This window comes from Phyllostomus discolor, chromosome 8 (genome assembly GCF_004126475.2).
Source record: "Phyllostomus discolor isolate MPI-MPIP mPhyDis1 chromosome 8, mPhyDis1.pri.v3, whole genome shotgun sequence".
Taxonomy (NCBI): domain Eukaryota; kingdom Metazoa; phylum Chordata; class Mammalia; order Chiroptera; family Phyllostomidae; genus Phyllostomus; species Phyllostomus discolor.
The window spans coordinates 37245305-37260279 of record NC_040910.2 but is presented as its reverse complement, the minus strand read 5'-3'; the positions used below and the strand labels follow the sequence as shown (position 1 = coordinate 37260279).

The 14975-nt window shown below is 59.2% G+C and overlaps 1 protein-coding gene across 1 annotated transcript; it reads right to left on the bottom strand.

The window, feature by feature from the left end:
• Positions 1–2342: 2342 nt before the first annotated feature.
• Positions 2343–14201, bottom strand: ARHGAP45 (Rho GTPase activating protein 45). The gene is given in 24 exon segments (XM_036032103.1): positions 2343–3001; positions 3004–3201; positions 3313–3421; positions 4043–4253; positions 4341–4567; positions 4810–4947; positions 5039–5227; positions 5407–5579; positions 5687–5794; positions 5935–6018; positions 6129–6235; positions 6350–6540; positions 6636–6773; positions 6984–7172; positions 8617–8697; positions 8772–8882; positions 9051–9115; positions 9220–9357; positions 9469–9535; positions 9646–9718; positions 9802–9886; positions 10085–10228; positions 12649–12979; positions 13853–14201. Coding segments are annotated over 24 exon segments (3486 nt in total). The 5' UTR covers positions 13943–14201; the 3' UTR covers positions 2343–2762.
• Positions 14202–14975: the final 774 nt, after the last annotated feature.

Here is a 14975-nt window from a genome sequence, read left to right as displayed (position 1 = left end):
CTTTTGGGCAGTGTCTACCTTTTGGCCGTTGTGAGTGTGCCACTGTGAACAGGTTTTGTGGGGACGTGTGTTCAGTACCCTGGGTGTGCACCTACGAAGGGAATTGCAGGGCCGTGTGGAAACACTGGATACCACTTCTAGAAACTGCCAGGTTGTTTTCCAAGGCAGCTGCCCCATTTTGCATTCCTATAAGCCCTGTAAAAAGAGTGTAGCTTCTCCACATCTGTGGGACCCTCGTTATGGTCCATCCCAGTGAGGGTGAGCAAGGCTATTGAGCTATAAGAGTTCTTTTTTCTAGGAAGGTAAACAATTTGCAAAAATTACCCTGTTTGTTTATTATTTTTTGTATTTCTTAAATACCCAGTTGTAGGTGTGGTGTTTGCACACAGGCCTTTAATCCTGGGATTTGCTTCTGGGCACCCTGTGACCCAGGGGTGCCCCCCCCTCCATCCCGGATAATCATCTCAACACTGTATCTGGCAAGCTCTTGGGCAGCCACCCTGGATTGCCTCTCTGCCATGTAGACTCACAGAGGATGTGTTTCGAGATTCTTCCATTACTCAATTTAGGTTTTAAAAGTGTTTTATAGTATGTCTTAATGGTTGAATTAGTCTCCCCTTTTTTTCCAAAATCACCTTGGCCAAAATGAGCCAGGCCCAAAACACTGTGGGATTCCACTCGGGAGGGCCATGGAGGAGTCAGATTCAGACAGGAAGCAGATGGTGGGAACCAGGGCCTGGGGGAGGGGGAGAGGGAACAAGTATGTAGTGGGGACAGAGTTCCAGTTTGGGAAGGTTAAAACATGGACGGTGGGGACGGCTGCACAACAGTGGCTCTTAATGCCGCTGAGCTGCGCGCGCCTAAAAATGGTTAGGGTGGTAAATTTTATGTGTTTTACTACAAAATGTTTCTGTCATTTGTGGATATTTACTGTTCGAATGAATAGAATCAGCTCGCCAGCATCCGTGGTAAGTCCTTTGCTGTGGCTGGGTTTGCTCTGCCTCTGAAGCTGGTGAAAACCTGCCCTTGGGTGGGTTTCCGGCCACAGAGGGTACGGACACTGCTGTCACCTGTGGGGGAGTTTGCTGTGGCCTTGGTGCCCTCCTCCCAGTGACACCTGGCTCACCTTTGTTCCTTGGGGACCAGATTCTGTCTCTGCCTCCAAGCATGGCCTGTTCCCAAGTCCAGAGATTGGCTGGGGGTCTTGGGTGGGATGAGGTGGGGGCCTGGCACTCACTCAGCCCCCTGCCACCAGGACATACTGTGAGGCTGCAGGTGGCCTGCCCCGTGAGGGCACCTCTGACCAGTTGGGGCTGTCGTTCACTCACCCACCGGGTTCTGGAAGTGCTTTCACATCTGAGAATGGGGTGCTTTTCATGACCTTTGCTACCTGACTGATACCGAGAGTACAAAGCCACTGTCCAGATGAACTCCGGACTATTAATTTTATCTGTTAATTCTTTTGTCCTTTTAAAAATGTGGATCAGAGGTCAGCATGTTTGTCGTGTGAAGGGCCAGACAGTAAGTGTTTTCAGAGCTGCAGTGACCCAGCTGCTTGCAAGGGCGACATGGCGGTGAGAGAGTGCGGCTGCGTGTCAGCCGGCCTCTCTTTGCGGAACACAGCCCCAGGCTGCAGTCTGCTGGCGTGCGGCCTGCTTTTCCGGCGCTTTGAACGTTTCGAACGTTTCTGCAGGGATGAGGCCTGCCATTGTGAAGTGTCCTGGCTGGCTTGTCACGGCTGCTGGGGCATGCTGTGGTTTTGGGGGCCTCTTCCGTATAGGGAGGGAAGGCCCCTGCCCGCCTGGCTGCCTTTGTCACAACTGGGTATGGATTCTGCCTGATTCTTCTGCACAAAATTAAAAGTTGGGGCTCATCTCTGCTGGGCTGCCCTACCCCCTCCCCTCCAAGCCTCTGGCTGTGGGGTGGTCCCCAAGCTACAGGAGGGTAACATGCATTGGGGCGGGTCCCTGCCTGTCCCCTCTGAGCGGTCCTGGATGGTGGCCACCACCCTCCTGAGGCTCTTCAATCTAAACAAATTAAATGACATGTAGAGTTCCTCGGGTCAGTCTGGCCTAATTTCAGGCGCTGAGCACCCATGGGCGGTGCAGCCGGCAGCCAGACAACACAAAGAGAGTGTTTCATCTTCCTCTGGAAGCGTCTCCTGGATGGCGCTGAGGGGACGTTCCCGTGAAGTGGTGGTTATCGGACATCTGCGGACTCGCATAGCTCGCCTCAGAGGCCCCCTGCGCCCTCGGACCTCACCAGGCTTTGGGGGAGAATTTCCTTCCTCGCGACCTCCCAAGCAAGGAAACACAGGGCCCTCTGTGTCCCCGTCCCCAAGCTGCCACTCAGATTAACAAACTTTATTTTAAGCAAAATACATGCATGTGAGGGAGAAACCCCACCATGTACCTAAACCCCAGGTGTCCAAACCCAGTTCTGCCGCCTGGCCCCTGCCGTCCGTCCGGCTGCCAGAGTGGCCTTCCGCAGCCTGGCAACCAGAGGTCATACACAGCTCAGGACAGGTCCGAAGAGGGGTCAGCCTTGAGCAGAGGGCAGGGGCCACTCGGGGTTCCTCTGTCCTCACAGCCCCACGGTGATTCCTGAGAGCAGAGTCCCTGGCTCAGCCAGGCCGGTCATGCGGGGAGGCACGGGGTGGACTGTGGACTCACCCACATTCCTAGAAGCTTGTGGGAAGGGAAGCCAGCAATGCCCTTACCACCATGGGCCAGGGGGGCCTCCCACCGAGTGGTCACTGCAACCTAGGCACTCTGGGCAAAGAACCTGGCACAGTGTGGCCAGTCCCAGGGATATCCACGGTGACAGAAGCCAGGAATGGGGTGGTGCTTGGCCCCCAGCCATGGCCCCAGCCAGACAAATTCTGGTTGCCTCTCCCAACCAGTGCCCACTGTGACCTGTCTACCACGGTGCCTCATGGCGGACAGTCGGCCTCCAGCTACATTGTTGCACTGGTTGGTGGTATACTGGGACAGCCCCTCTAGTCACCATCCTCCCCAGCGGAGGGCCCCAGCTGCTCTTCACTGCCACTGTCCTGGGCCTCCTCCACGCTGGCCTCACTGCTCTGCTTCTCCAGGAAGCTGAGACGGTGCAGGGCACTCCTCTCCTCTGAGGACAGCAGCTCCGGGCCCTCCTCCAGCTCTGAGTCAGAGTCGTTGGAGGTGACGTGGGATTCTGGTAGGTCTGTGAGATGGAGAGAGACAGAGGGCAGAGGAGAGAGGCACAGAGGTGGATGAGATGGGGAGAGACCGGGAGAGGTGTCTGTCACTGGATACCCTTGACCCAAATGCTCACCTGGGCCCCCATCCTCAGCCTCCTCCTGCAGGGGGAAGGCAGCCCCCTCACTGGCCTCCGGGTAGGGCACCTGGAGCAGCACCTCAGCCCGCTGGCTGGGCATCCCGTACTGCAGAGGTGACAGGGAGGTCAGGGAGGAACCTGGAGTCCAGCCCACCCAAGCTCCGTTTCCTGTCTTGTATTCAGCCACATTAAAAAAAAAATCCCAGAGTTGTCACCACCCACCACATCTGCAATGGGGGCCCAGCTCCTGCTCATGAAGGCCTGAGCTCCTCCAGCAGGGGCTGCAGGCTCTGGTGGTGGGGCTGAGACCTGCAGGGATGGCCAGCAAGGGACCACTGTCCTGAGGCCACACCCAGTCCTCCCTCTGGAGACCAGGGACCAAGCCCCAGGAGATGCCTGAAGATGGTTAGACACTAGGCAAAGGCACTGAATACTGGAGCGGGGCACTTCTTGGACACAAAACACGGGCCGGAACAAACACTGCTGGCGTGAAATTAAAGCTCGGCAGCAGGTGAAGTGGCAGACTGGAACCAGCCGAGGGGCTGGCTGGATGCCACAGGGTAAGCCAAAGCCTCTGTACCCAGCAGGGTCTCCTCCAGATTTGAGCCCACACTTTGGCGGTTCTTTGCTTAAAAGACCGCTTAGAAGCTGCCCAGTCCTCCAGTCCATACGCTGCCATGGGCAGAACTTTACAGCCCCCACCCCCGGGGGAGACCTGCCACCTCACCTGACCCGTAGCCTCCTCTTCGGGCTTCTCCTCAAAGACCGCCCCATAGTGGGTGATGAGGGTCTCCACAATGCGGGCTTGGTGCGGGTAATCGACCAGGGAGGAGAGGGATACGGTGGCCTTGGTGGGCCGAGGCCGCAGCAGTGTGGGTCCAAACACAATGCCCAGGTTCCCGGGGGTCATCTTGTTGTCCTGTTCCACCTCTACAATCCTGGGGGGTGGGTTAGGGGGTACAGGAGTGGGTGAAAGCAGGTCTCCGGACCCAGCCATCCTGGACCCCTGCCTGGCTGGCCCTCACCTGCGCAGATGCCGCAGCAGGTACTGCAGTGAGGCCCGGTTCTCAGATGGCAGGTCACTCAGGATCTCCCGCAGCCGGCCCACCATAGCCACGTCCACAGCCTCGCGCTCGGCCACTTCTGGACAACTCCGGGATGTGACCTTTGCCTCAGCCTCTGCCTTCAGGCTGTCCTTGGCCAGCCCCATGAGCTCGTGGTAGAAGCGGAAGCAGATGAGTGGCTCCGGCAGCTAAAAGTGATGGGTGGGGTGGGGTGGGGTCAGGCCCAGTCCCCTCCTGTTCTGCCCTGGCCACCTGGCCATGCCCCTAGCATCAGCCCTGCACCTGCCAAGTAGTGGCCCTACCACCCCATAATCAGACCTGCTCCCACCCTGGCCACACCCCAGCCTAGCAGTCCACTGCCCCAAGAAACCCCAGCCCCTGCCAGGCAAGGGTCCTGGCCTAGCATCTGCTCTGTCCCCATGGGGCTCACCTGGCGCAGGTAGAGTTTGAGGACATTGCTGATGTCATGGGGTGAGGCCTGCGACAGCTCCACCAGCTCCTTGCCATTCTCAAAGGCCTGGCACAGCTTCTCCACGCGTGTCTTCACCCCATTCACCCGGTATATGCCCTGTGGCAGCCCACAGTCAGCCTCTGCCCACGCCTGCCTCCCCTCTGCTCTCCCAGGACAGAACCCCTGCTGCTGTCCCCTCAGTCATCACCTTTGTGCGCAGCGCCCGTCGCTCAATCTCACAGACACACTTCTTAATGATGAAGGGCACACCATCAGGAGTGCCCTGGGCTGCCTGGCCGAAGTCCTGGCCGAAGAGCTGCAGGCGGCCCTGAAGCTTCTTGTGTCCACACTGGATGGCTAGAGTCTCTAGACATTTCTTGTGGCAGGCTAGGCAGCACTGGGGGCAGCAGTTAGTGAGCAGAGAGCCTGGCTCCCTCTCCTCCTCTCTGAAGCCTTCACAACCCACACCCCTGTAAGGCAGCTTCTGAAAGCACAGTCCTGGTCTTTGCTCCCAGAGCTGTGTGCCCCCTGTGCTCTACATGGGGCCTTCCAGCAACCCTTGGGGTCCCCACTCACCTCCTCGCACTCAGCACCCTGGAAGTAGACATAGCTGTTGCACTCCCGGCACTTGGCTGGCGAGCGGAGTTTTCGGAGCCGGTGAGTGCGGGCTGCCTTGGACATCCCCACATGGCGGAAGGGCCCACTGGGCACGGCCACTGGCAGCTCAGGGGCCATGCCATTGAGGTCAGCTGGGAGGCGGGACAGGTGCTCATTGTCACCAAGGTAGGTCAGAACCAGGCCCACAAGCCAAGTCTAAACCCTCTCCCCCTACTGCCAGGCTCAGAGCCCCTCTCACCCTGCTCAAAGGCTGACGGCGCCCCTGCACTGCCCTCCTGGTCCACCAGCTCCTCACTGGATGACATGGTGCCACTGGACGACATCCGCTCAAACTTCTTCAAGTCCCCTAAGCAGGAAGCAGGGGTGTCAGTTACCCCAAGCCAGGAGGGAGCAGGCATGTTGGCCAGATGCTGCCCCAAGGGCCCCTCTCCATCACCCAGGCACCATGGTGAGCTCTGTCCTCAGCTGGCAGGGCAGGCCCTTCACCTGAGCCGGGGCTGGGGTCCAGGTTGCCATCAGAATCTGGGATGGAGCTTGGCCATGACTTGTGCACCTGGTGTCCACGTCCACCTGTGGAATGGGCCACCTAGTGAAGGGCTGAGTGTGGCTGAGAAGGGCTGGAGGGAGGCTTCACCCATTTCTCGATCCTACTGGGCACTCCCACCCCCCTGGGCACTTACCCCTTCTCACCCCATCGCTGGGGCTACCTTCCTCTGGAGGGCTGCTGGCAGCCTCCGCAGCATCGCCAACACTGAAGCTGCCTTTCCGGGTGCGCATGACAGGGGACCTGGTGGGACCAAAAGCCAGAAGTAGGAGCCTCGATGCGGATCACAGAGGCACGGTCATGCTGGCCCCCACCGCAGGTGGAAAGCTGGCTCCCAGGGCGCACGCGCAGCTGTACCAGGTGTTTGTAGGGATGTGGGGCTCAAAGTCATAGTGCACGTCAGGCTCCTCATCGCGCTGCAGCTGGCGCACATGGGAGGCGTACTGCTGGCCCGGGTCATACAGCTTGCTGCTCTCACACAGCATCTGGAAGTGCACGGGCAGCGGGGCCGTCTGCATGTGCATCATCTGGTAGTAGGAGATGGTAGCCTGGAGACAGCAGGGTGCAGGTGGTGAGGTCAGCAGGTTGATGGGCAGGTGCCCAGCCTGCCTATGGCTACAGCATAGAAGCCCCTGGCACCCACCGACTTGATGGTCTGGTCGCTCTGCCGGATGACCTCCTGGATCTGCCGGAGCGCCGTCACCTTGGTATCCTCCAGCTCCTGCTTCTGCGTCTTAGCATCCGCCACACACGTCCGGTATGTGGCCATGGCTTCCTCCGCCTGGGAAGGCACAGAGTGGGTGCACAGAGAGGCCTTTGCCTGGGATTCAAGCCCCACACAGAACTCCAGCCAGCAGATCATGGTCGGAAGGCTTTCGTGGCAGGATGTACAGCCCAGGCAAAGGCCTGGCGGTGGGACACTTCTCATAGTGTATCAGGAGCTGCCCCCACTGGGTCCCCTCCTTCCCTGCTCCATCCAGCCTGGCCTTACCTTGTTCTTGGCCTCCTCTTCCAAGCGCCGCCGCTTGTCCAGGGTCTTGGAGGCTGTGCCCCCCGCCCCAGGCCCTGCTCCTGCCTGCTCCTCCTCCGCCTTGTTTACCAGCAGGCGGGCCTTGTCGTGGTCCTCACAGCGCTGCATGTAGCCCTGTTTGGCCTTGCGAAGGTTGGACTCTGCCTCTTGCTGTGGGTGTGGGAGTGAGGAGACCAGTTCCAAACTGCCCTTCAACTGGGCTCAGTGTCCTGGTTTCACCTGCTTCCTACCCCAACAGCAAGACACCAAGTCTGGCATCTCCATCACCTATGTCTCTTGTGCTGACATTCTGTGACCCAGTGGGGAAAAGGCCCCGGCACAAGAACCGATAGTAGGAGAATAGGAGGTGACTCCTACAACGGGACCCCAGAAGGAAGTGGCACCTGGTGTGTCCATTTAAAAGCCTACATGGCCCGGGCTGGTGTGGTTCAGTGAATTGGGTGTGGTCTGTGAGCCAAAGGGTCGCTGGTTCGGTTCCTAGTCAAGGCACATGCCTGGGTTGCAAGCCAGGTCTGTGGTGGGGACCACATGAGAGGCAACCACACACTGGTGTTTCTCTCCCTGTCTTTCTCCCTCCCTTCCCATATTTCTAGAAATAAATAAATAAAGTCTCTGGGGAGGGGGGAGCCTGGGCGGCTGAGGCATAGCTAAGCTCTGAACAGGCACAGCCTACACCAGTCCTTGACACCCACCCCCGCCCCCACCCGAACGGCTGTGACGCACGCTGTCTTTCACTTCCCCTCTCGCAGAGGACAGTGCAGCCACCCAGGCAGGAAGTCAGGCACCCTCTGGGTGAGCGGGAAGGCACTTGGTTGAAACCCATGGGCCTTCCAGGGCCACGTCTTGCAGCCTGCACCACCAGAGGCTTACACATAAAGAACTCATACAGGTAGTGGGAGAAACCATGGGGGGAACTTTTAAAATAAAAAATTGTGACGCAACACAAAACCCAGAAGCCATAAAAGGAAAGACTGCTGCTGCTGCCAATAGTGGTCTCTACCTGGCAAAATAAGCCATAAGTGGGTTCAAAAGTCAAAACAATAAACTGGGTAGGGGGAGTCTTATAACACACATCTTCAGGGGCTGAGCTCTCTAATATGTAAAGAGCTCTGACAAGTCAATAAGAAATAGGCCACAGTCTAATCCAGAGGATATGGACCAAGCCTCACAGAAGGGGAGAGGTGTGGCTCTGGCTCAGGAGGGGAGCTCATACACCCACGCCCCGTCCCAGCCATCCCCTTTCGGAAATGCTTGATCATGTGTCTGAAAGGGCACAGGCTTGTCACAGCAGTGGCATTTGAAACAGCTCAACTACACAGCAACAGCTCAGGAGCAACTAAAATTAGTAGGGGTTTAGTGAAATAAGCCATGTGGCTGTCACAGGCGAGCTTGTAAAGGGCTGAGAAAAAGGAAGGAGGGTGGCCTGAGGTGGGAAGAGCCTGGATGTAGGGCAAGTGTAGGAGACTAGGAGCAGAACAGGGTGCTTGGTGAGATGCCATCAAGTGCATAAGAGGTGGGGAAATCACAGCACGGCACAGGTCCCTGCCAGAGGCCAACCGTCCCACCCCCACCCACCCTCCTGCCCCGGAGGTACCAGCTTCCTCTGGGCACGGTGCCAGGACTCCTTGATCTCCTTCCTGCGCTTCTCGTGCTCAAGTCGCCGAAGATTCAGGGGCTGAGGTGAGATGGACCATCAGTAGGAAACCCTGGAAACCCCACTCCCAGCCCACCCTCCAGGGTGCAGCCCACCTGCATGAAGGTCTGGGTTTGCAGCGTGCTTGCTGCCTGCACCATGCCGTGGCCAAACTCCAGGTCCTGCTCCAGGGCCAGCGAGTAGATGGACAGGAGGGGCATGTGGGGCTTTTGGGAGGAAGTAGTAGTCAGAAGGGTGGGACAGCATCCAGGCCCTCCTTGAAGCCCTCCCTGGTCCCTTCAGGTCCCCTCAGCCACCACCATAGCATAGATGGGGAGCCTCTTCCCTTGACCCTTCTCAGGCACAGAAACTCTCGCCCAGGCCCATGGCCCCACCTCCTGCGTGACACTCTGTCTGCAGTTGTGGACAATCTTCTGCAGGCCTTTGGCAAAGTCCATCTCTGTAAGGCAGGGAAGGGGAGTCAGTGCAGGGGGGCGGGGAGTGTTCAGGGGGCATGTGAGGGGAGGGGCCCACTGGTCGATCTCATCCAGGGTCAGCGCTCACCCAGTACAGTCCGCTTCTCCAAGTAGCCAATGAGGTCTTTCATGTACTTGGCCATGTTCTTGGCATAGTTCAGGGCCACATCTACGCCTCCCTCACAGCGCTGTAGCAGCATGTCCACCTCCTCGGGTAGCGGGCAGCCTGCGGAGTGGCCTCTCAGCCCGGGCTCCACCCCCCAGCACACCCTCCATCCCAGTCTTCTGCCCACCATTCATGCAAGCGCCCGCCCACGTGTGCGGCTCAGAGACTCACCTGTCTCACAGTCCTCAGCGCTGGGGGGACCACCCTCATTCCCCTGTCCATACAGGTTCTCCATGGACTGTGCAGGGGGAGACTCAGGTGAATCCAGCTCTGTGATAGGTCCTGTCTGAGGCCCACCCTGCAGGATACCGTCCCTGCCCCTGGACAGAGGAGGCCACCCCTGCTCACCTGGCTCGGGTCCCCAGGGGGCACTGACAGGAGAGTGCTGCAGTCCACTTCGCCCATGAGGAACTCAGACACACTGCAGCAGGGGGGTGCAGTCAGCATCTAGAGGTACAAGGGCCCCACAAACCCCTGCCCCTGCCCCGCAGGCCCTGCGCTCACGTGCTGCTGAAGGAGACGGCCATGGTCTCCAAGGCCTTCTCAAACTCCTGCTTGTCTGCCTCATTGTTGCATTCATAATGGAAGGCTGGAGGGCAGAGACAAAGATCAAGGGGTCGGCCCACTTTTGGATGCGACCACCCCTGCAGCTAACTGAAGGGAAATCAATAGAACAAGTATGCCCATCAAACTCCTACGTGTCCTTCAGAGCCCACCTCAAACATCCCCTCCTCCAGAAAGCCTTTCCAGGCAGAGAGCCCTTGCTGCTCTGTCCTGGCCAGCTGACCTTTGACCTTGGCAATGAGGGTGCCAGCAGCTGTGAGTGTCTCCACGGTGTTCAGCAGTGGGTACTTGCAGATGACCTGGCGCATCACTCGTAGGGCCTCGCCCAGGGACTCGTGGGCCATGGGCCGGCGGGCCTCAAGGAAGTCTGCTGGGCAGAATGGGTTTGAGCAGGGAGGGAGGGGCCTTGCCCCAGGGAAAACCCGCTCACTCATTCCTCAAAGATCCTGTCCCCAGGTGGGAAAGCTGAGGCAGAGGTGGGAGACGGCAGCTGCCCAAGGCTTGCTGTGGGACCTTAGGTAGAGCACTGTCCCTCTCTGGGCTGCTGGCCAGGGCAACAAAGGCCAGAACTTGGCACAAGCAGTCCCTTCTGCTCAGAACACTTTCCTCATCCCTCCAGAAAGCAAACTCCTGCTTGTCCTTCAAGTTGCAGTCCTGGTACCTCCTCCTCCATGGAGCCCACCCGGCCCCTCCCCTGCCCCAACCACTCAGGGTTGCTCAAGACTCTATGCAGCTCTCTCCCTTCCCTGCCTGCCTGGGCACTGGGCCTCAAGCACCCTGTTATCTCATACTCTCCCGACAGCCACCCCATAAGACAGACACTTGTCATCATCCCCATTTTGCAGAGGAAGAACCGAAGCACAGAGAGCTAAAGTCATTTTTCAAGGATCATGCAGCTTTCCCACCTACGCTACCTTTGAAGGCACGAGAACAGCAGGCAGCGTACACACTATCCAACAGAAACGAAACTGTAGCCATGCAAGTAAGGGGAAGGGACAGGCAGGCACAAAGACCCAGGAGGGCCTGATGGCCAGCCAGGGGGAGTGGACAGCTTGTATAGCTGGGGCCTTCTGACTTCATGCCTGGCAGGCCTGTTCAGCAATGCAAGTGGAGCCTGAAAATGGGCGCCCCGCCTTCTTTGGCACAGAGGGACTCCTTTGGATGGCCCCTGTGCCTTGAAACTTGGGGGCCCTGAAACTGAGGCCCGCTCAAAGAGGCAGAAAGGGGCTTCGGGAATCCAAGGAAAATACCGGGGAACGGTCAGACCATGCCCCTTCTGAGGACATTCCTTCCATGCACCCAGCCCCTTGCCCCTTGTGTTGCTTGGCCTCAGCCCACTGGGTCCCTGCAGCACCCCAATCCGAGAAGCTGACTCCAGTGAAGCCTGGACATGCCCAAGTTGGCATGGCCAAGTCAAATGCTGCAGCTGCTGCGTCCTGAAGCTCTACGTGCTCCCAGAGGACTGGGGACCCCGCATTCTGCTCTGTCCGCTCACCTTGGGCCCTGTGCGGCAGCGCACAGGTCTCCAAGACAACAGTCACAGTGTGCTGAGAGCGCCTGGTAGGCCACTAAGCCCAGGGCACGCTGCTGCCCTGGTTCACAGATAGGACACCCGGGGCTGGGAAAAGGAGGCCGCTGGTCCAGGGCTCACATCTGGACAGTGGGGGCAGCACCAGGACTCACAGCCACATCCTCTCTGCTCCAGTCTCTTCCCCAGGCCCAGGATACTCCAGGCAGAGAGAAGGGTGTCCCCAACTCCATCCAAACTGCCTGCAGGACTCAGCTCCACCCAGGCCTGACCTCCAAGGAAGTACCAGAATAGGATAGGAACCGAGATTAGAGAGTTTCCCCAGGAAACAATGCAGGCCCTGCCCTGGTGACTAGATAACCAGGGCTCCGGTGGGGCTGGGCCTCTGCACAGAGCTCCTCATCAGCTCATCAGTGCCCTGAAGGCACGGCGGCCACTGGGGGCTGAGGTCGGATCTGGATCTGGCCCTTCCTTGGCTTGGAGTGCTAGGGGTTAGGGCCCCACTCCTGACCTTGGTTTTCCTATCTGTGAAATGGATGCTTTGGGCGAGTAGGTCAGACCACTTGGCGTGGCCCTGGCACTATGGTTTCCGGGAGAAGCAGGCAGCACACAAGGTGCTGTGCCTGCCTCGTCTGAGGTGCCTGCCAGGGTTGCCAGGGACAAACAGGAAACAGATGAAAATAACTCAGCAGGAAGCCAGGCTGTCAGTCTCGTGGAGGAGAAAACGGAACCGCCATCCCACAGGCTGCTGCCTCCTGCGGCTCACATGCCGGCCCGCCCCTTGTCCCTCCTGATTCTCTCCATCGGACCTCACCCTACCTCTAGCCTACCTCGGCCACACACATAAATTCGACTCTGGCCTACCTCTGCTCTAACACCTCTGTGGCTCCCCACTGACCTCAGGAAAACGTCCAAGATCCTTCTGCCTGATGTCCTCAATACCTCCAGCCTCACACACTCTGCACACCAGCAACACCCAAACCTTGCTCCCTGAGTACAATTCCCTCCGGGTCCTGTTTCTGACCTGTGCATGTGACACCCTCTCTGCCTCAACACCTTTCCCTCCTAGTTGCCACCAAACTCGTACACATCCCTCAAAGCCTTAGCTGCAGTGGCTTCTTCCACAAAGCTGTCCCTGTGACCCCCTTCAGAGCCTCCCCAAGTCCTTCCCTCTACCCTGCCTTGGCCCCACAGGGTTTGGGGTATCTCTGTCCACCTCGGCCTTCCACCCAGGCCTCGCCGTCCCTGCTGGCCCTCACCGTCACACAGAACACAGTCCTTGAGCTTCTCTAGGCCCTCGGCAAAGCGGGCCACGTCCATCAGGAGGTGGGAGATGTCCTCCACGGCGTCGGGGCAGGGCCCCTCGATAGGGGGTTCGGCAGGGCTGGCTGCGGTCAGTGGGCTTCGGTGGCCCCGGCCTAGAGTCCAGGAACTGGCCCCAGACAGAGGGAAGCCGGCAGCACTGGCATGGCGGCTCAGGCTCGTGGGCCTCTTGAGTGTGCCTGTGGCCTTGGCATTGGAGGCCACACTCAGTGGGTCCAGGGTGGGCCCCAGGTACACAGCTTCAGCCCCATCTTTCCTGGGCAGCTCCTGGGGGTGAGGTGGGGTGGGGTGGGGGTGGGTAAGGCAGGTGCTCTGGCCCAGGTACTACCTCAGTTTCCTTAGAAGTGAAGTGGGGCTCTGGGGGATCTTTAGCCTGACCCCATGGAGGTCGAAGCCCAAAGGTCAGAGGGCTGAGATTTGGGGCCATACCCCTCTCATACCTGTTACCCAACATCCTCTTCCCCAGAGCTTTCACAAACAACCGTCAGCCCAAACCACAAGCCAGGGGCGGGGCCTGCGGGGGCGCGGGTACCCCACTTCCTGGTGAGGAAGGGAGAGCTAGGAGAAGGTCCTGGGCCCTGTAGCCCCTCTCAGGCTGCAGCAGACGCACCTATTCCCTGTAAAGACACCCCTGTCGATCCCTATACCCTAAGGGTCCTGGAGACCTCTGAGTCCCACAGACTATAGGACAGTTCCAACCTGTGTACACCCTGGGGTCCTGGAGGCCCTACACCCAGGGATCCTGTCAGATACTCTGCTGCCCTCTAAACCTTCTTTCTGCCCAGTGATGTGCCATAGTTCCCTGCACCCACCTTACAAAGCCACAGCCAAATGCCGCCCCCACCCTAGCACCCTACCCCACTCCCTGGGTTCTGCAGCCAGCCCTGGAGGAGACAGGGGAGGCAGTGACCATCCCAAAATCCTCCTACCATGAGCTGAACGCCAGGGTCCTGGCCGATCCTGCGTGGCCCCCGCAGTCCCGCCTGGTGGGGGCTGTAGCTGGCTTGAGCCCCCCACTGCAGGCCCAGCATGTTGCTGCTGCCGGGCCCCTGCCCCACTGCCCCAGCAAAGGGCGCGCCCTCGTCCCACTGTGGCTCCAAGGTCCCCACCCTCTCCTCCAATTTGAAGAGGGTAACTTACCCCAGAGGGCTGTGGGCTGGGGCTTCCCGCCCGGTTCTTTTTCGAGATGGAAGGGGTTTTCATGAGTTCGCGCTTCTTCCTGGAGAACATGGTGGGGCCAGCAGAGCTGCCCAGGCAGGCAGGCTGAGGTAGAGCAGGCCAGGGGGGTCTCAGCGATGCAGCTCCAGGAGCTGACCACCTCAGGACCACATAGTCACCAGCCACCCCCTCCCCAGCTGTCAGGCCCACGTGACAGGCTCAGCCCTCATTGGCGGGCCCTCCCCCCACAGGAAAAGGCCTCCGGAGGTGGTGACGCAGACCCACACCCCAACCCTCCGATGCCTCAGCCTGCCACTCCACAGAGTGGGCTTGAAGGTGGGGTCCCAGGCCCCGCCCCCAGCCCAGGCCCCACCTCCAGCTTCCACTTTCAGGAGCTCTGCACGTGCATTGGACGGGTGCCTGCCCCCTTCTGGCCTGGGCGGGCAGAGGCCCATGGCTGGCTGCACAGACGCTAACCCTCATTCAGACGCACCCAGAGGCCAGAACGAGCACACCGATGCAGATGTAAACACGCACAGAGACACTGATATGCAGACACAATGACTCGGGGACGGAGACATGGGGGACACCGAAATGCAGGGACACTGATGTGCAAGGATGCAGGGTCATGACATGTGTGCACAATGACACACAAGGACACTGAGCCATGGGGACACTGACACACACACACATGCTCAGACTCCACGAAGCTCTGTGGATGAACCAGATAACCTGGAGCTTCGTACTCAGACCTGGGGCATGGACACCCTCCCTTCCAGTCCCATCCTCTCACAGGCATGCCCGCCCTACATCCCCTGGCAGCCCCTTACCATTGCAGACCCCAGGGCCTGGGCTACGCAGGGCATAGCAGGTCTCCCTTCAGCCTGGCATTTGCACTGGTCTCAGCCCAGCTGCCTGCCCCAGCCCCCACCCTACCTTCCAGGGACACACAGACTGACCAAGGACATGCTGGGCAGCAGGGCCGATAGTACTTGTGAGGCCACCATACACCTCCCCACATCCTGGTATAGGCCAAGGGTACAGATCGCCAACTCCCCCTACCTTCCCTTGACTCCTGTTCCCTCTCCCATGACCACCTGTTCAC